The 18,448-nt window shown below is 46.0% G+C and overlaps 4 protein-coding genes across 4 annotated transcripts; 1 reads left to right on the top strand and 3 right to left on the bottom strand.

Annotated features, from left to right (window-relative positions):
• Positions 1-7,395: 7,395 nt before the first annotated feature.
• On the top strand, positions 7,396-11,538 carry LOC126561854 (probable nucleoporin Nup54). The gene is made up of 4 exons (XM_050218196.1): positions 7,396-7,510; positions 9,521-10,433; positions 10,568-10,958; positions 11,026-11,538. Exons 1-4 carry the CDS (start codon positions 7,453-7,455, stop codon positions 11,536-11,538), a joined length of 1,875 nt encoding a protein of 624 aa, XP_050074153.1. The 5' UTR covers positions 7,396-7,452.
• LOC126563164 (uncharacterized) lies at positions 7,779-8,484 on the bottom strand. Its single transcript, XM_050219788.1, has 3 exons — positions 8,250-8,484; positions 8,027-8,174; positions 7,779-7,950 (listed from the first exon to the last, which is right to left on the bottom strand). The coding sequence occupies exons 1-3, from the start codon at positions 8,434-8,436 to the stop codon at positions 7,779-7,781; spliced, it is 507 nt and encodes a 168-aa protein (XP_050075745.1). The 5' UTR covers positions 8,437-8,484.
• Positions 11,539-11,783: 245 nt separating the features above from the next.
• LOC126563008 (uncharacterized) lies at positions 11,784-13,178 on the bottom strand. Its single transcript, XM_050219615.1, has 3 exons — positions 13,105-13,178; positions 12,568-13,031; positions 11,784-11,920 (listed from the first exon to the last, which is right to left on the bottom strand). Exons 1-3 carry the CDS (start codon positions 13,176-13,178, stop codon positions 11,790-11,792), a joined length of 669 nt encoding a protein of 222 aa, XP_050075572.1. The 3' UTR covers positions 11,784-11,789.
• A 246-nt stretch (positions 13,179-13,424) lies between these two features.
• On the bottom strand, positions 13,425-18,220 carry LOC126560950 (uncharacterized). Its single transcript, XM_050216900.1, has 4 exons — positions 18,187-18,220; positions 15,984-16,565; positions 14,503-15,880; positions 13,425-14,430 (listed from the first exon to the last, which is right to left on the bottom strand). Exons 1-4 carry the CDS (start codon positions 18,218-18,220, stop codon positions 13,578-13,580), a joined length of 2,847 nt encoding a protein of 948 aa, XP_050072857.1. The 3' UTR covers positions 13,425-13,577.
• Between the last annotated feature and the right edge of the window lie 228 nt (positions 18,221-18,448).

The following is an 18,448-nucleotide window of genomic DNA, read 5'->3' as shown; positions in this document are numbered from 1 at the left end:
ATTGAAGTTAAAGCGCTTTCTGATATCCATCGTCTAAAACAGCTGATAAGATACATCTCAAAACGGGGCTTGTCACGGGGTATAGATAATCGGTTATTCTACCGGCTTACTACCGGACAAAACGACACCTCTGATAATACAAAGAAGCAAAGCAAAAAAAATCGCAATCGATTCCATCGAGGAGAGCTGTCTGACGACCTACTCATATGTTCCTCTCTACCCTGGACCTATTCCCGGCGACCTTGTCGGGATAGTTCGTCAGAACGAGTGTGTGCGGTGTGTGGTCATGGTTAACGGGGCTAACCCCACAAACAAAACAAAAACCACTCGCAAAACCACAACATGGCAGCAACGACGAGAGCCGGTTCTGTTTTGCAAAACCATCCGTAAGGGGTTGTACTGCTTATCAGCTGAGCCTGGTCACCGGTTTACCATCCAGTTTGCGCTGGTATTATAGCAATGCAATTCACCGGTCATCGTATTATAGCAGCGGCACACACAAGTAAAGTCGTCGACTCGGGTACAACGATATAGCGATGAGATACGTCACCCGGATCACTTTTTTTTCTGCGAAGAAGTATACTTAACGGTTAATGAACGGGGGCGAGTATCGTCTCTCAACTCTCTCTCTCTAGTGTAGATTGCATCGTCACACACAAACCTTGTGTATATCTTGTCACATAGAGCAGATATACGATCGCTTCCTGTGTAAACCATCATCGGCAAACAATGCTGTTCGAAATCACGTCTAGAAAAGGAGCACATAGACGAGATAGTTAAACGCACTAATGTAGCCATTTTACTACGAGATGTACTCGTCAAGACCATCGTCAAGTAGTGGAGCACATGATTGCCAGACAACCTTTCACGCTACAGCACTGCAAAACTTATTTTTAGCGATCATCACATGCATCAACTAAGCGTAGTGTAACAGTGCATCATCAACTCTCTGACAAGCATCAACACTTTTCGTTTCAAATAAAGCGTTCTACAGGTTCTACTATGAACACATCGTCTTACAACCACTAATACTAAAACTGACCCTAGCCATCTTGATCATATAATTGCGGATTCCGGAATTCGTAGCGGAAAATAAGATACGCTGGCAGTAAGGGAACGTGATCGTTCGCAGATCGTGTGCAGCGCTACATTCACCGTAACACGTCCGCATCCCAGAAAGTTTTGCATTCGTTCGTCGGGACACGTAGTACGAGCGACATGTTCGTGAACGGTGTCGCGTGTGCAATATTCGCTTTGCGGGATTGCTAGAGCTGATAGATCTTAGAGATCGCGACACCGTCGTAGGTAATTAATTCGAAGTGTATTCCTTCCATTTAACAGGACCATAATTGGAATATTAAATAACAGTGAATGGATAAAAGATTTTCTATATGAGGAAGGTCTTAAACAAATTCCTGACTATTATCAGTTGATTAAACAGATAAATATCAAATCGGCAAACAAAAATCCCTCCCGTTATCCTCAACTGTACAACAACTTAGGCTGTATTTACCTCTTTTTGTTTCTTCGCTGCCAGCTCTTGAAGAATTTCTTGCTCGAAGCTCACCACCGGCAACGAAGCTGGTTGATAAAACCGAACACAAACCGCACACTGCTGCGTATAGCGCACGCGATCTGACCTTGAAATTCGCATCGTCATCGTCAACGTCGCCAACGCCAGTGTTAAGAGGGGGAGAGACTGGGAACTACTAATGTGCCGGGGTCTTCAACGATTGTGACCTCGTTTGCGACTATACCGGAGAACAAAAGTGGAATGTAGATGCGCTCTCAAGTTTGGGTGTATGACCATAGTTAACATGCATCATCAGGAATTAAGCTTCTTTTATAATAAATTGGAAGCATTCTGCCAAATAATACGAGTATTGATTTTTTCATCGTTTCGCACACATTAAATTGTCCGAAAACCTAGCGCGCCCATTCACCCAACCAAACGCTGCGCTCCCATGGTACCCAAGGTTAGGCCGGTGGCTTTCGCCAAGGTTCAGCGAACGAATTCCAAGGTTCATTAACCAAAGCGCTATCAAAAATGCGCGTTCTAACGTTACAATTCAGCCCACCTGCACGACCTCGGTGAATGTTTCACGGTAACAGAAGAGAAAGTTTTATTTGGCAGAGCATAAACGGCCGGTTAAGCAAAAACCCTGAGACCATGAAAAAAACAACTCAGACAACCTCGAACTGTGGATAGGATCGATCTAGCTAAAGGCACTTAAATCATATCCTTCCTTGTCTGTTATTATTTGTCTATTTTTAGGAAGGGGATTGATTTCGTTTTGTCGTCCCATCTATAGCGATGTCTAAAAGATAAGAATTGTTTTCTTTTCCAGCAAATCCTATCCTTCTTTTTCTATCTTTGCATGCATATCAAATGTTGTGACGCATATGCAAAGCATAACGCACGAAAATATGAAGAGTTTATTACTATTTCATCGACCCACCAGTGTCACCCGGGCCATGAAGAGTCAATGCAGGTGGTACACCCCAAAATGCTCAGCGTAAGGACGATACGACAACAAATGCCATGCACACAGGACACACTAGTATTGGTGCACATGCCGCTGTACATTTTGATAGGCAGCAAAAATCAATAAAACAAGGCAAAGTATGAGGATAAAATTCCGATATTGAATACGTCTCTCTCGGTATCGTTACTTGATGTGTTTTATACAATAAATTACTTCTTTTTAAGAATCTGCATACTTTCTGTGTGATAAAGCATTTTTTCACGTATTATGTTGAGCTAAAATTGACTTACCGTGTTTTTATTTCTTTTTGCCAACGGCAGACACCAGTTGTATCCACAGTAAAGGGACGATTTAAGGAACGCGTTAGCCGGTTCCCTCTATCGCCCACCCGTTGTCGATCGCCGTAGTTCTCTAGTTACGAAAAACACAGATGGCTGATTGTGATCTTTAGGAACCTTTCAGTTGTGTTCATACAATACACGACACGTCATCAATCAATAATGGCCCATAGAACGGAATTCCGTTGCAGCATTCGCTGACACTGGATAACGAAGGGATGTAAATACTGCAAATAAAACAAATAGAAAGAAAAATGTAAATAAACAACAGCAACCAATACAAAGCACCAATACAAAAACTGCTTTACTCGCATGTTCTGTACGTATAGAACTTGTAATTTGCTTTAAATTATACTCTCATTACAAACCTCACACAGCAAAACGAGCAAGTTGCAATTCGAAAATTCGAATCAAATTATACTTTATCGTTCTGTAAGAAACATTGATTGGAACGTTGATTTTGCATTTTCTTTTTCATACGACCTAGACGAAAACTAATTGATCAGCACACAAAAAGCTAACGATCATGATGATGTGCTATTTTTCGACACAATTATAATGTGGTCACATCATTTGCAACACAAAAGCGCTTTGTAAATAAATGATAAACAACTTGCGAGCAAAACTGGGCACCACTTCAACTGATAACAATATTATTTTTATATCAGATGAATGACGTGCCACCGTCGTTTAAGTATCGCCTTTGATTTATAATGTTTCGTTTAATTAACTCTTTTCGCAAACGTTGCTTGTTTATTCACTGCCAATGATGTCATTTGAACAATCTCATCAAAATGGACACTTTCCCCATAGAAAGATCATTCATTTGCTAGCTAGCAAGCAAAACATGGTCATGACTAAGTTCTCAGTTAAGTAAGAACTATCTCGCAATTTCAAAAGATCCGCCTCTTTGTAATGGTTTAATTATTTGTCAGCTTAAGCCTGCGCCCAGATACGAGCTTAAGAAACATCCTCTAAATGAGGAGAATTGTGTAAGTTGATAGATCAGGAGATGGATTTCTGTTTCCGACGACGTCCGTCTAGCGAAAAAAAAAATAAAATTATTCTTTTCGCTTTCTTTGCCTGAATCAGAATCAGTTTTTTTCACAAACCAACACCGCGAGCAGTTGCACTCGCACATGGAACCGGTTTTCGCAGCTATTCGCCCCACGATGTGCCGGTTACGTGTGTATTTGTGTTGTGGCGTGTGCAGAAGCAAGAACACCGGATAGAACCAAGCAAAACCTCGCAGCCCAGTGTGGAAGCAAATGAATTTTCATATTCAAATGTACGGAATGTCCAGCACGTAATTACGTTGAGTTGCAAATTTGTTAACCTTTTCTTGTGCTGCAAACAAACCCCGCAACGATTCGCTGTTAGGAAGGTAAAAGACCTTCCTAACCGTATGGGGACGGTAGCGTGCAATGTTATTGAACGAACCGTAGTACAGGACCCACTTCCATTATCGATTTTTACGAGCAGCCAGTAACAACGGTTGAAGGACAAATAGCTACTGATTACTGCTGCTAGGTCCATTGGCCGGGTTCTGGTTCTCACTGTACCGTGACTGGAATGTTTCGCTTCACTTTGCATCATCACGTTCGGCGTTGAATCATCCTAAAACGGAAAGATCTATCTGTACCGTACTGATCAAAGTTTACCTATCACAGAAAGGAATTTTGAACGATCACTTCAAGCGCAATTGTGTGTGCCGTGTACACGCGAAAGATTTTGTCGTAGGCCGGAAGTTCCGCACTATTTACATCGGGCTAACGCTCTGACTCGTGCCCATTAAAAACAACTGCTAGCCTACTGCGATGCGAAATATATCGTCAAGCAATTGATAATGTTTGTTTTCCTCACAACTAATATGTACGCTCGTACTCTGGCCACAAACTGCAACACGGACCAGGATCGTACCGTGCGAAACAAACACAGCTACTTCTCAGCAGTGGTGAATCCCATGTGTTTTTGCTTTGTTGTCCCTCGCGAACAAATAAAACATCTGCCCGTTTCAATTCCGGAGGAAAGACCGGTGTGTTGATATGACGACGGTTTCCCACACACACACAGTCAGTACATACAGTCAACTATGGCGCAATGATTGTCATCGCTATCTCGAGCACGGGCCGCATCTCGGCTGTGGAGCAACCGTACCAAGGCTAAAGTGCAGTTGAAAATTCTTTTCGTACAGATTCGCTTTCTGAATCTTGGATATTGCCGGTTGCAGTACTGCGCATACGATAGATACAAATGTTATTAATTGTCCGGGAATTCCGGGAGGTTTTCTGTACCACTGCCAACAAACTACAGCTTACACCACACACAAACACATGAGATTCTAAGCTGTAAATTGCAAGAAAATAACAGAAAATTATCATCAGCTGTGTGGAATGGCTCCGCGTCAACAAATTTCATTCTGTCCCATGTTTTGCTCTCGAGGATTGCGCAACTTTTTGACAGATTTTTGCTTCGGCGCGACCAATAGCTTGCTGGGAATGAAAACAAGCAGCGACAGAAGGGCAAGATCATCATCATCCAGCACACACATCGACGCACACAGCTTCCCCGTGCCGTGTTGTAAGCGATCGGTCTGTGCGGATCATTAAAAATAAATGCTTGTACACCACTTGTGGCTGCTGCTACTAGCGTGCTGCACCGAACTGGTTCATTTTTCGCGAGAAAGTTTTCGCAAGCAGCAAGCATGAAATGTATACCAGCGGCCAGCAGTACACCTGACACGACCCACACAGTACACGGTGCAAAAATCTCTTCGCCGAACACGCTTTTGCATAATCGACTCCCATTGTGGCATTAGTTTTTACTACCAATTTATCGATGACGGTGACAACGACGACGACGAAGACTGAAGCATTCTTTCGACAATCGCCCCTGTTCGCGCTCTGTGCCACGCACTAGCTAGTGTTTGTATAACTTTTTTCCGTTCACTTTCTTGCACGCACTGAAGCAGTCCGTCAGTGGGCACACACTGACCGGGGATCATTTCACCCTTTTTCGTTCACAAATATGCGCTCACACATACAAACGCACGCACAGCGACCCGGTCAGGTTTTAGCAGTCCCAGCGGCAACAGCAGCAGTGAAGCATATCACGCACGTTCACGCACGCACCAACAAAAACACATACACCAAACCAGCACCAGCAAAACCACGTACGGGAATCCGGTGCACAAACACACACGTTATGCTTCAATTGACCACAATCCGCTATGACCCTACTTGCGCAACGACGGCAAGTCGGAAAGTTTTTTCTTTTCTTTTGCTTACTGCAGAGTCACAAGAATTGCGATACAGCACGTACGGGTGGGATCGAATCGTAGTAAGCGGGACGTTTATGCTACCAAAAAATACACCCATCTTCTGTTTTCATTACATCTGTTACCTCCTTGTATTTGTGTAGAGCGCCCGAAGGGATATGTAATAATGATTTACCAAACACTTTCCCCATCTGCTACCGTGATTCCTGTCACAGTGATATGCGGTTCCTAAAACGAAACGAAAATCTACCGTATCCGTGCACCGCAACCGTTCGGTCAGCCACCGAACCAGCAACGAAAAACAAGATCAGAAAGGATGCAAGGGAATGGATGAAGTTACCTGTCGATATTTGCCGATTGCACACCCGTACGGTTCGGATGGGGGGCCAGTAGTCGATTTTCTTTTCTGCCTTCTCTTCACCCACCCACCGCTCTAGTAAATGTTCCGGCGAGCCTGAAGGAGCGGGCAGGTAGCCACTGCAATATCTGACTGTATGCCGCTCGGCCTGTGCTCTGGAGATGTCCCCTGGGGAAGCGATTCCGGAGGCTGCCTGTACGGTACAAGTTGCCTTTTCGCTCGCTGCCAAATGTGTGTTATCACGTAATATTGGCTTCTTCTTCCTTTTCTTTTCAACGTGGTAAGCGGAGGCGGTAGGATTCGTGTTCGGTCAACTGTCGGCTTCCTTCCCTATCTGCGGTAACAGTGCTTACGCGCGATTTCGATTGATTACATCCGAAAATAGTTAGAAAACGATGGAACACATGTTACTACATGCATTTGACCCAACTTTTTAGTGAATGTCTTGCTTTTCTACACACACGCACGATTTGTTTTGCTAAACCGCCATATTGATGTTGACAGTTTTGGTGTCAGGCAATGGTTATACGGCGGTGTTCAGCACTTCCACTCTGCACTGCTCAGCAAAGGGCGTGTAAAAATAAGGGGTTTTACTGGAAACAAATTGTCAACTTTAGAAAGGGTAGCACAGTATAATACTTGAAGTATCATATTTTTCTTCTATTTGATTTATTTTCTCACATGATTTACTAAAAAATAGTTCTCAATTCCATTTCAACCTTATTTACTTGACAAACCATTCGATATCGTTATTTTCTAGCACATCTACGCTCCCACAAATCGTAACGCTCTTACGTCAAACCGCGTAACGTCTCGGTAACTGTAAACATACCGAAGCACAACGAAACGCGGCGCGGGATCATTTTGTGGTGCTCTGCTGTTGCTAGCGTTAATTAAATTAAACACACCGTATTGAAACCGGTGCCGGTGTAGTGATTGTGCGAAATCGATAAGTTGTTTCTTCTCCGTCGGCCAATTCGTATCGCATCAACCATGTCGTTCAATTTTGGAAACACATCAGCGCTCGGTTCAACGAGCACACCGACCAAGCGTAAGTGTATGGGAGTAGCGGCAAGCACCGCCAAAGGGCCTCTTTCATTCTCAGCTTATGTGATTATCTATTGTTTACACGAAGAAAGCAACACAACAAAAAGGCGCATCCGTTGCAGAAAATATCAATAATTTATTGCATTTCTTGTAGAGGGTAAACGTATTGATTCTTAAACTGATTATTGTACCTAATAACTACGAAATCACGTGAAGGTTTTATAAAAAGCGCTATTTTGTCGGTTGGATAAAATAGCACAAGTATTCAGGATTCACCGAAGTAACGTTTGTCCGGGATTGTCTTCGGCGATGGTTGCACAGGCTGCGGCTTCACGTTCTTTGGAAATGTTTCGTGAATACCGACGGGTGGATCTGTGGCTACTGCTTCTTCGCCTCGTCGTTTCGATGGGTGCTTGTGGGCCATCAATGTTCTGAAAGCCTTTCCTGGTGGGATCGGAGAGAAAGTTGTTGGAGTTAGTTTTCCCCCCATTCATAAGCATTATCGGTCAATCTTTATTACCTCTTGTAGCACATGTACCCGAAAATGCCCAGCACCACTATTATGAAGACGGACGTTATTGTGACGGTTATGTAGATGTAGAACATCTGAATTTTATCCGATAGCATGTCCGATCCGGAACTTGATTTACTTTGCCACATATCCGGCACTAGAAAACAAAGCAAATGAATCACAATTCATCCTCCTCCGGAAAAGCACCACGAACAGGGCCATATAATGCTACCTATATAGTTCCCATTCTCATCACTAACACCCGTTTCCGGCAGCGAAGCCATCGTGGTCGTGCTGGTAGTGGTGGTTGTAGTCGTCGTACTGCTCGGATAGTACAGCGCAGGTGAGCGGGTCGGTGGTCCGGGGAAAATTATTTGGCCTTTATCGCTCAGAAATCGGTGGCCAGACTTGATGTACATGGTAATGGGTCCGCTTAACGTTTCACTTCACTTTGTACTGCAGCACTCAGTAGACAACACTCTCTTACGGAAGCTACCTGACCAAGGTAGCATTTCATTACACTTTAGAAATAAGCTAACTTCACTGATATTACTTATTTGTTACAAGTTAAAAATCCTTTAAAAAAGGCCATAAAGTACGCGCGACTCTTCTTGGAAGAGATCAAAACCCATCCCCAGTTGAGATAGAGAGCAGCGAGCCAGTGACACTTATTGGAAAGCACCAATGTTTTCGCTTCCGAACACTATCACCAACTGAATCCAACCGGCGGCAGACCACGTCCAGTCGATGGTGCGAACCATCCTAATCAGCAGGCAAAAACAATGTCCTGTCTCTTCTTCGCTGTTTGTTTGTGCGGTTTGCGGAATTCGAACGGCCCGCAACTGACACGGGAGGCCACCTGACCAGGGATGCTTATGTCGTGCTCGATAAACGACGAAGCGCAATCCAATTAGTAGCGCTTGTAAAGTTGTCCGATTTACTACCATCAAATAGGTCGAAACAATCTGATTCCTCGGTGGCTAGAAGCTAGAACCTTCTTACCTGCGCAACAAACACAAAGAAACAGTAATGAAGCAAATTGGCACGGTTTAGTAGGCTAATACCATCCGGTGGTATGTTTCTACTTACATAGTTCTAGGAACGGCCTACAGTCTTTCGTTTGAGTTGCGATATTATTGATTTACATTATATTTTGCTAGGAGAGTTAAAGGACAATTGCTTTACGATTCTCATTTCAAAATCTCACACTAAGATGGGTAAGAGTGAGGACAGGCACACTAGCATTGCAATCACCTGACCTGCCCGAATCAAGAAAAATGGGTTGCACATGCCGGAAACGCATGCCTGAATCCGCATGCACATAACGAGACCGATCGGCCCCTTTTCATGGGTGTCATTCCACGGGTTGTTCACGTGTACCGCGTTCGAGCCATTGTGCACGAGAACTACCACAAGGAAACAGCAGCAAAAAGCAACCGAAAGCAGCAATCCCATTAACAGTCGGCATTGATTGGCATTTTCTCCTTCCATCCTTCTCCACAGCGGCTTTTGGCAATTTCTCATTCGGTGGACAAACCTCTACACCGGCGTTCGGTGCTACTGCGGCGACCGGTGCAGCACCAGCTTTTGGACAAGCAACAGCCACGTCGGCATTCGGTGCATCGGCAACACCCGCGTTCGGTGCAACCGCAGCTACACCTGCCACCGGTACGGGTGCCTTCGGAACGTTAGGTTTCGGTGCATCTACCGGCGCTACCACAGCGTTCGGTGCCGCACCAACCAGTTCCGCACCATCGTTCGGGTTCGGAACAAACACGGCTACAGCAGCAACACCGGCGTTCGGTGGCTTCGGTACCGCCACGTCTACTGCTGCGACTGGTTTCGGTGGATTTGGTACGGCCACGGCCACCAGTTCCAGTGCACCAGCATTCGGTGGCTTCGGTACGGCGACACAACCATTCGGAACATCCATTGCGACCACTTCCGCACCATCGTTCTTCGGTGGGCTTGGAGCGTCCCAACCGCAAGCTGCTACCGGTTTCGGTGCATTCGGCACCGGTAGTACCTTTGGTGGGACAACTTTTGGGCAACCGGGAGCCGCCACCGGAGGCTTAAATTTTGGCCTATCGGCCTTTGGTCAGCAACAGCAGCAGCAGCAGCAACAGCAGCAGCAGCTTGCTCAAGCCCTTTCACCCGAGGAAGCGTTCGTGCAGTCCGTGTTTAATGTGTCCATCTTTGGTGATGAGCGCGATACGGTCATCTCGAAATGGAACTACCTGCAGGCAATGCTCGGGACGGGCAAATCATTCTACTCGCACAGTGCACCACCAGTGGAGATTACGCCATCGAACTTTCTGTGCCGCTTCAAAACGATGGGCTACAGCAAACTGCCCGGAAAGGACAATAAAGCTGGGTTGGTGGGGCTGACGGTTAACAAAACGGTGGCACAAATAAAGTAAGCTCAAACTCAATTTTTCATTTATTTCTTTTTAAGTATGACGGAATTCTGTATTCCGAAGAAGGAGTGCAGGAAAAAGGTTCAATTTTATCGTTGTGTAAATAATTTGCTTAAATCTTTCCTATCCACAGAGAACAGCAGCAGCAATTCATTACCAGCATGAGTCAAATCTTCGGCAACAAACCCAACATTACGATCGTGGTGGAAAATGTAAAATCAATCAACGACACGAAGGTACAGGTCATTATCTACATCGAAGAAAAATCCACCATCTCGAACGAGGTCAAGCGCGTACTTGCGACGGAAGTGGCCGGCTATCTGAATCAACCAATGCCCAAACAACAGCTTTCCCAGCTCGGCATTGAATCGGTCGTTGCGTTGGTACTACCGGAGGAAGATCAGCTAAAGGAGTATCTCGACAATCCACCGAAAGGTATCGATCCTCGTATGTGGGAACAGGCAAAGATCGATAATCCCGATCCGAAGCGATTCATTCCCGTTCCGATGATTGGTTTTCAGGATGTAAGTTTTTAAAACACTAACTCCTCAACCTCCCAATTTACACTTATTTTATTTCTCCACCTGACAGCTTAAATGGCGCATCAAGTGTCAGGAAAATGAAACCGAAATACACGCATCCTATCTCGCCAAGGTGGAGAAAGAGATTGCCGAGCTGAAGCAGCGCCACATGAACACGACCGCCAAGATTGCCGAACATCGGCGCAACTTTGCCGAGCTGAGCCACCGCATACTGCGCGTCATTGTGAAGCAGGAAAGTACCCGCAAGCTAGGATTGGCCCTATCGCCGGAAGAGGAAGCGATTCGGACAAAGTTGGAAAATATGCACGCGCTCGTATCCACCCCGACGCAGTTCCGTGGTCGGTTGAGTGAGCTGCTGTCACAGATGCGTATGCAGCGGAACCAGTGGGCCCATGGGAACTTCCTGAACGAGTACACGCTCGATAAGGATGCAACGCAGGAGATGCAATCGTTCCTTACAATGCAGCAGAAGGCGGTAGCGTTTCTGATCGATACGATACACAAGGATATGAAAACGCTGAAAATTATTAGCGAAGGCATGACGCAGCTGGTGCAAGGCTAGGGTACTAAAGGATCAAGGTAAGAATCGACGAGAAAGAAGCTCCTTCCGTTCTATGTTTGGATATTTGTTTATTTGGCGATAATAAAATGTTTCTAATGCTTAAATTTTATTTAAAAATTCATTTGCTGGACTGTGCGAAATACGAAAGTGAGATGACAATTGTTTTTGGTAATTCAGATACTTGTAAATCAAGGATATGAGGGACGCAGACCCGAAGATGAATTTATGCGATGTAACCTAGCGGAGAACGCCTATCCGAGGATTATGTTATTGTACGGATGACTGTCGACGATCGGGTGGCCAGGCATAGTGTACCGAGGTGATACGTAGTACGTGGTCTTTTCCATCGCCACAAACCGGTTATGGGGCCAACCGTACATACCTGAAATTATTGACGTAAAGAGAAAGTGAGAGGAAATCTGGACAATACTTCGTTTTTTCTTCATTTATTTATAGAGGCTTTGAGTCTTAGAGACTACATTCGCCTCTCTTCGGACATAACGACGGCCCTAGACGGAAATATTGGAATAATCCGTGTAAGCACCGTTTCCCGGGGTTTGTACAAGCTTCCTTTGAATTCTACCGGTCGACGACGACAAATGAGTCAACAACGGCGCCGGTCTTCACACGGCAGGACTGGAATTAAAATCCCATCCAGATCGTTCGCCCGTCGTGAGGACTGACTATCCAACTTTCATCACGTCTAGTAAGCCATTCGATGATGATTGTGTGACCTAATAGAGTCGTAAAGCCAAGAAGGCATTTTCTCGACTTTTTTCAATAAAGTATAAAGAGCCACAAATTTCGTTCTCTTCAAATCAAAATAAACGTTCAACGAGGTAGATGGATATATCACAATATACGATAAACAGATGCTGTGTGCACCACACAATGCGATCCTAAAATTCCAACGCTCATCCACTTTCCATGCATGGCACTCTTTACCTTGAAAACAACCCTTACATAGCATCCCCAACCAAAAAGGCACCTCACACCACTTAGAACACACGGAGAATCGCTTCAAAATACCTGAGCTTAACGTTGGCACCTTCGGAATGTAGCTGCTTACAGTCTTCTCGCCCTCATCCGTATCATCGTCCGCTCGTTCCCTTCGACTTATACCGGAACCACCCTTGCCACGCTTCTCCCGGTTTTTCTTCTCCATCTCCTCATCCTCCTCCTCATCGTCCGTTTTTTCATACGTATTTTTCGATTTCTGCAAACACTTGAGGGCATGGGTGTTGGTACGCTTCCGGCCACACCGGCATGTATCGAGCAAGGTTTTGAACATTTGCTTCGAAACGAAAAACGATTCACCGTGTCCATCGTATTCACGGAGGTTGACATTTTGCTTGCGTCTCTGCTGAATCTCACGCAGCTTCTGGTTGTTGCGTTTCAGGTCGTAGAACTCGGTCGTTTCGGGTTGTGTGATGTAGCCCCACTTTTTCAAATACTCTCGGCGGCCCTTGCTTTCCAGTTCGATTTGTTCGCGGCTTTATTGGAAAGGGAATACGATTTTTGCCACGTGTTTACTTCTTTGTAGAACATTGTGGAAGATATACTTACATCTTACCATCTCGAACTATGGGTTCAAGCGGTGGGTGTGTAATTCTTAATTCTCGACGCACTGGTTCGGTCATTGAGGATCTATTCTAATACGCTTCAAACAAGAGTACTTCTTGGAACTGGTCGAACTGCAAGGACTTGATCCTTATTTATAACTGCTGACACCAACCATATCTATAGTAACGTGTTTTCTTTAAAAATTGCAGCACCGTTGCTATGGCACGTTGTTATGCGTATTCGAAGTGGTCGTTATCGTTGGACGGTGAATCTTTCTCCAAATTTCTAGAACAATTTTGCAAGACAATTTGCTTTTATCGTTCATGCATTTATTTGTTGAATTTTACGATTTTAAATATCATTTGGTTAAACAGTAACGCTTACACTATCTAAGGACAACTACCACATAGAACATTACTACAAGCGCCTTTTAAGACATAGTCTCAGACAATCCGCCTATTTTCTGATAGTTCCCTCTAAAGAAACCCATGTCCGGCCGCTTCAGCCGGTATATATCCTTCATGTCCATCCCTCGTCCGTACGAAAAACCACTGCTTGTAGTTCTTCAAACCCTTCTCCTGATACTCCTTGCAGGCGAGTAACGTGACAACATCCCCTTTATGGACCGAAACCGCATCCGAGCAGTAGTTCTCCGTGATGGCCAGCAATGTCTGCCGTACTGCGGCTCCTGGTGAGCAAACGTTCACCGACCCATTCCCGGCAACAGACGACGGTACATTATTCGTAACGCCGCTAAGTGCAATACGAAGATGATTGCTACCGTTGATGACTTTGGTTCCAGGAACAGAGCTAAGATGCTTCCCAAGCACAGGAGAATCAGCTTTGCATAGTTGCTGCTGCTGACGTAGCTGGGTAATGTATTGTTGCTGTTTTGCCAACAGGTGTTGCTGCTGCTGCTTCAGCAGATGCACATAGTCACCACTACCGGAGCAAATTAACTTTTCCAGCTGTTCTATCGCTAGCGCCTTTTCCGACTTTACCGAGGGCGCTACCGTACTCAGTACCTTGGTGGTCAGTTTCAGCTGAGCGTACTGTGTTTGACCGTCCGCTACCTTCGGTTGATTGGATGCCACCGTACGCAGATACAACGAATCTAGATCCCGTTCACTGTTGCATGTGGTGATCGAGACTGCACTACGGCTGTTGGCACTGCTTCGCTTCAAGCGTGGCGTTCTACGTCCTTCCGAACGAGTACCACCACGCAGCTGCTGTATCTCCTTTTCGCTGTCAGTCAAATTTCCGCACGGTTTGGGAAAAACGTCTTTGTTCGACTCCCAGCAGGGTGTAGGCTTCGAGCTGGATGAAGATCTGTCAGAAAATGGGAAATGATCGTTGAGGATCTTTACAAAAAAAATTTACTTCAGCTTGAAACGCACTTACCTTTGGTTTGATGGCAATATACCGAGCGGTAGGCAGGTATCGTACGCCACATAGCCCTCCTCGGCGTGAGGTGTCTGCACGTACAGCCAGTTCTGGTTCTTGAACACCGCATTTACCACCATCCCGAGTGGTAGCGGTATCTCGATCTGGTAGCTACCGGGACGTGTCTGGTACAGGGTCGCTGCGGACGATAATACTACGGGAATGTTCCCTGGAGAGGATAAGGAACACTTGGACAGGAACTCATCGACGTTGTGAATTTCGTACCCGAACCGTTGCGATCGGTAACGTTCCCGTCTTCGCCTATGATGGTGTCTACTGTGATGTCGATGTTTGGTAGAAGCGGACGGTTCCGATACCGTTGTATAGAGAGATGGTTCCGAATAGGTGTTCTTTAGCGCAACTGCCATCTTCTCTTTAAGGCTCTCACTGTACGCAGGGTCTTTGTTAAGATTAACAGCATGTTGATTATTATTATTGTGATGCACACTAGCATCTACGGTGGTTCCATTCGGATAGAGCAGCAGTCGATCCTTCTTCTTCAAACGTTCACTATTCTTTCGATTGCTTTTTCGATAGAGATTAGAACCAGCACTTGATATAACGGCCGTTGGCGCAATGGTGTACTCGTTAGCGTGTGCTACACTGCGTAATTTCTCACTATGATATTCCGACAGGTTGTTGTCACTGACGTACTTTTCGCTAAACAGTCTTTCCTTACTGCGAGTTCGAGATTTCTTCCGCACTATTACATGATGGTGATGATGATTGTGACCATTAGGCGAGATGCCATTCGAGGCTTGTCCATTCGGTTGGTTTATCGTAGTGCCTGTATCGCCTCCCGAAACTACAGTTTGTCCAGTTATATTGTGGAGAGAAACTGGCACACCATTTCCAGCAGTGCCTGTTACACTTTGACTCGTTTTGTCCACTGGAGATCCCTTCAGAACACCTTGTACTACTGTCGGTTGTTGCGGAGTTGATTGCTGATGCTGTTGCCCAGTACGATCGTTTCCGGCCAGTGATGAGGACCCATCGCGTGACTGCTCCCGAAGTACCCATGTGAGTGAAATCTTTGGTCTACGAATACTCAAGTTTTGCCCCATAGTAGCTGCCGACGCAGCACTGACACCCGTGCCAGTAGCGGAAGATGGCTGACTGGGCTGCACGGCAGTAGTGGAGTTGGGCACTGGCTTTTCTCGCGTGCGGCCCGTCGAAGTGGACGCCCCGTCGTTGATGGCTACAACCGCTGCCAGGTTCCGACTTAGTTCCCCTATCTCTGCGTACTCTACCAGCGTGGGCGATGATTGACGTTCGGGTGAGTCGGTGGCAATATTCTTACAGTTTTGTACCAAATCTGGACAAAAGGCATCCTGACCTGCACACCACAGAAAAGACAGAGAAGATAATAAAAAAATTACTCAGCAAAGTGAGTGAGTGAGCGATCGATGAATCCCAGGAGAGGCCCTACCGGTACTTACTTAGCAGATGCTCCTTAATGCGTTGCCTCTGCTGGTTCGGTACGTTGTAGCGATGTCGTACGGCAGGTTCGGCTCGTTCGGGGCCTCTTGCTGCTTGTCCGCCTGCACCAGTCGACGAGCTATCACCGGACGTTGATCTGCCACGATGAGCTCGCGGCCTGTCATTGCTGGTGTCACTGTCGTCGGTGGTCGTGGCTGTGTTGTGCCTACCAGAAGCAGCACCGGCACCACCACGACCAGCAGCGGACGATGCTGCACTACCAATTCTCTCGGCAGTGGGGCAACCCGCCGCCGGTTGCGCTGGAACCGGTCGGTGTGCGTAGTGTGCCCAGTACGGTGGCGGTGGTTCCGGAGCCCTTATCGGACCACGAGATCTCGGCGGCAGAACCGGCAGCGATGGTAGATTACGTCCGCCCAGCTGCTGACGACGTCGACGTCGATCGGCTGCGATGGCCGCAGCGACAACCGCCACCGAACCACCACCGGCCTGTGCTGCTATCGATGCGCACGGTGCGGTCTCGCTTGTTCCAGTCGTCGATTGGGATGCTGGCGATGGGCTGCTGCCGGTGGCCGATGTTGAACCTGTTGGAAAAATGGAAAATATTCCAATGGGAAACCAAAAATCGCCGGTTAGCTCTCGTCGTCGTTTTCCAACAAAATAATCAACTCTAGCGGGGACTCGGTACTCGAGCATCAAGTACTGGGTGCCCTTTTCATTAAGATAATAATCGGAAAAAGTTTAACAAATAGCTGTTACTGCCATTTTGCAACTTCTTTCTCTCTACAAGACGTGCAACGGGTATCCAACCGGTACCGGGAGCAGTGCATGCACCATAACTTGTCGCAAGTTATTGCTGCGAAATGCAGCGAATCTTCCATCGGAATGGCAGATCGAAAGCTCACCGTTTTCCGATAACTTTGTTCGGTTGAAGGCATTCTAGTAAAAGGTGCGCAAAAACCAAACGAAAATAAAAACCCCCCGGCATGCCTTACCGTAATTCACACCAAGGAATGATGAAGCATTTGCGTTTTTACGCGATATCACTCGATCGTTCACGATCGGATTCCTCCACCGCACATGCCGGAATGCTATCGAAGATGTACAGTTTATTTACTTTCGTTGCGACACTTTGGAATGATAAGCCACTCGTACTCAAATATCACACTCGATTGATGGGGGATTGGTTGCGGGCAAAAGCGTGACAGTAAAGTGCATGATTCACGCCGATCGTGCGGATAATGCTGGCAAGATGGGCTCAGCCAGAATGCGGTGATGCGTATGAAAATGAAACCCGTACGCTCTCGGTGCTTTCCCCCCTCAGTGTGGTAGTAATTATGCGCACGATTATACACCTTAATAGCCTTCATTCAGGCACAGCAGTTTCCTCTTACATTTAGAAAGTTGTCATTCGTACGGTTAGTTAGCCGACTGATATGGAAGCCTTGCACTTGCACCCTTGCCCCAATCAGCACGTGAGTCCATTACCTGCACTGGAATATGATCACTCAACCGGAGCTGAAAATTGTGATCGCTCATTATCGCTTGTGATCATGGGGAGAGGGCGATATTTTCTATGTCCGGAGAGCTGGTTTTGCATTTCTTGTTCGTGAGCTAAGTGTAAACAAGTGCATCAAGCGAATCAGGCGATGAATTGGCTTGCTCTTAAGTGTGCTGGAGTGCCTTGTTTTAACCTTGTTGGGATGGCACTTGAAGTTCGTTAATGGATAAACATAAGAAAAATTATATTCCACTATCACGGGCCTAACTACGATGGTATCGGCAAGCATGGTATGGCAAGTAAGCCTAAGCCATTCGATGGCCAGTGTGTCGTCGTCCTTAGAGGTCGTTAAGCTAAGAAGGAGAATAAAAAATCCCTCCCCATCAAGTTGTTCATCCACAATAAGCTTCAAGTTTTACTCCCGAAAAACCGAATCATCATGGTAGGTTTGTCAAAATATCTGCAATTGGGAGTTCCCAACTTTAACTCCGGTATATCGTCAAGCATTTGAATTGCTTCAAATACTTGAGTCACTGACGATAGTAGACATTAGCTTCGGGCACAAACACTCAAACATATTGAAAATAATGTTAAGATTTTAAGGAATTTTTATGGAGTTTAGCCTAGGGATTATCTTGATATCTTCTTCTTCTTTTTCTTGGCTTAACGACCTTCTCGGCCACGGCGGCCATCGAATGGCTTACTAGACTTGCCGAGACCACATAGTTGGAAGGTCATTTCTCAACTACGGGGGGATGGATCCGGATGGGATTTGAATCCCGGTCCTGCCGTTTGAAAACCGGTGCCGTTGTCAGCTGCCCATCTTATCTTGATATCTGAGATATTATTAAAAATTATAATTGATACAAAGGGGCCCGGTAGTGTAGGTGACAGCGGCACCGGTCTTCAAACGGCAGGACCGGAGCTCAAATCTCATCCGTACCTTCCCTCCGTAGTGAGGACTTA

This window comes from Anopheles maculipalpis, chromosome 3RL (genome assembly GCF_943734695.1).
Source record: "Anopheles maculipalpis chromosome 3RL, idAnoMacuDA_375_x, whole genome shotgun sequence".
Lineage (NCBI taxonomy): Eukaryota > Metazoa > Arthropoda > Insecta > Diptera > Culicidae > Anopheles > Anopheles maculipalpis.
This window is presented reverse-complemented; position numbering and strand designations above follow the sequence as displayed.

What these genes read in the sequence shown, in the direction of transcription:
- LOC126561854 (XM_050218196.1), top strand. Translation starts at nt 7,453, where the DNA reads ATGTCGTTCAATTTTGGAAACACATCAGCGCTCGGTTCAACGAGCACA. An exon ending in AAAACGGTGGCACAAATAAA is followed by an intron (nt 10,434 to 10,567) that starts GTAAGCTCAAAC and finishes TCCTATCCACAG; the next exon opens with AGAACAGCAGCAGCAATTCA. An exon ending in CGATGATTGGTTTTCAGGAT is followed by an intron (nt 10,959 to 11,025) that starts GTAAGTTTTTAA and finishes TCCACCTGACAG; the next exon opens with CTTAAATGGCGCATCAAGTG.
- LOC126563164 (XM_050219788.1), bottom strand. Translation starts at nt 8,436, where the DNA reads ATGTACATCAAGTCTGGCCACCGATTTCTGAGCGATAAAGGCCAAATA. An exon ending in TGAGAATGGGAACTATATAG is followed by an intron (nt 8,175 to 8,249) that starts GTAGCATTATAT and finishes TTTGTTTTCTAG; the next exon opens with TGCCGGATATGTGGCAAAGT. An exon ending in GGGTACATGTGCTACAAGAG is followed by an intron (nt 7,951 to 8,026) that starts GTAATAAAGATT and finishes CGATCCCACCAG; the next exon opens with GAAAGGCTTTCAGAACATTG.
- LOC126563008 (XM_050219615.1), bottom strand. Translation starts at nt 13,178, where the DNA reads ATGACCGAACCAGTGCGTCGAGAATTAAGAATTACACACCCACCGCTT. An exon ending in ATAGTTCGAGATGGTAAGAT is followed by an intron (nt 13,032 to 13,104) that starts GTAAGTATATCT and finishes TTTCCAATAAAG; the next exon opens with CCGCGAACAAATCGAACTGG. An exon ending in GGTGCCAACGTTAAGCTCAG is followed by an intron (nt 11,921 to 12,567) that starts GTATTTTGAAGC and finishes CAATAATTTCAG; the next exon opens with GTATGTACGGTTGGCCCCAT.
- LOC126560950 (XM_050216900.1), bottom strand. Translation starts at nt 18,220, where the DNA reads ATGACCTTCCAACTATGTGGTCTCGGCAAGTCTA. An exon ending in ATGTGGTCTCGGCAAGTCTA is followed by an intron (nt 16,566 to 18,186) that starts GTAAGCCATTCG and finishes TTTTTCCAACAG; the next exon opens with GTTCAACATCGGCCACCGGC. An exon ending in ATATTGCCATCAAACCAAAG is followed by an intron (nt 14,431 to 14,502) that starts GTAAGTGCGTTT and finishes ATTTTCTGACAG; the next exon opens with ATCTTCATCCAGCTCGAAGC.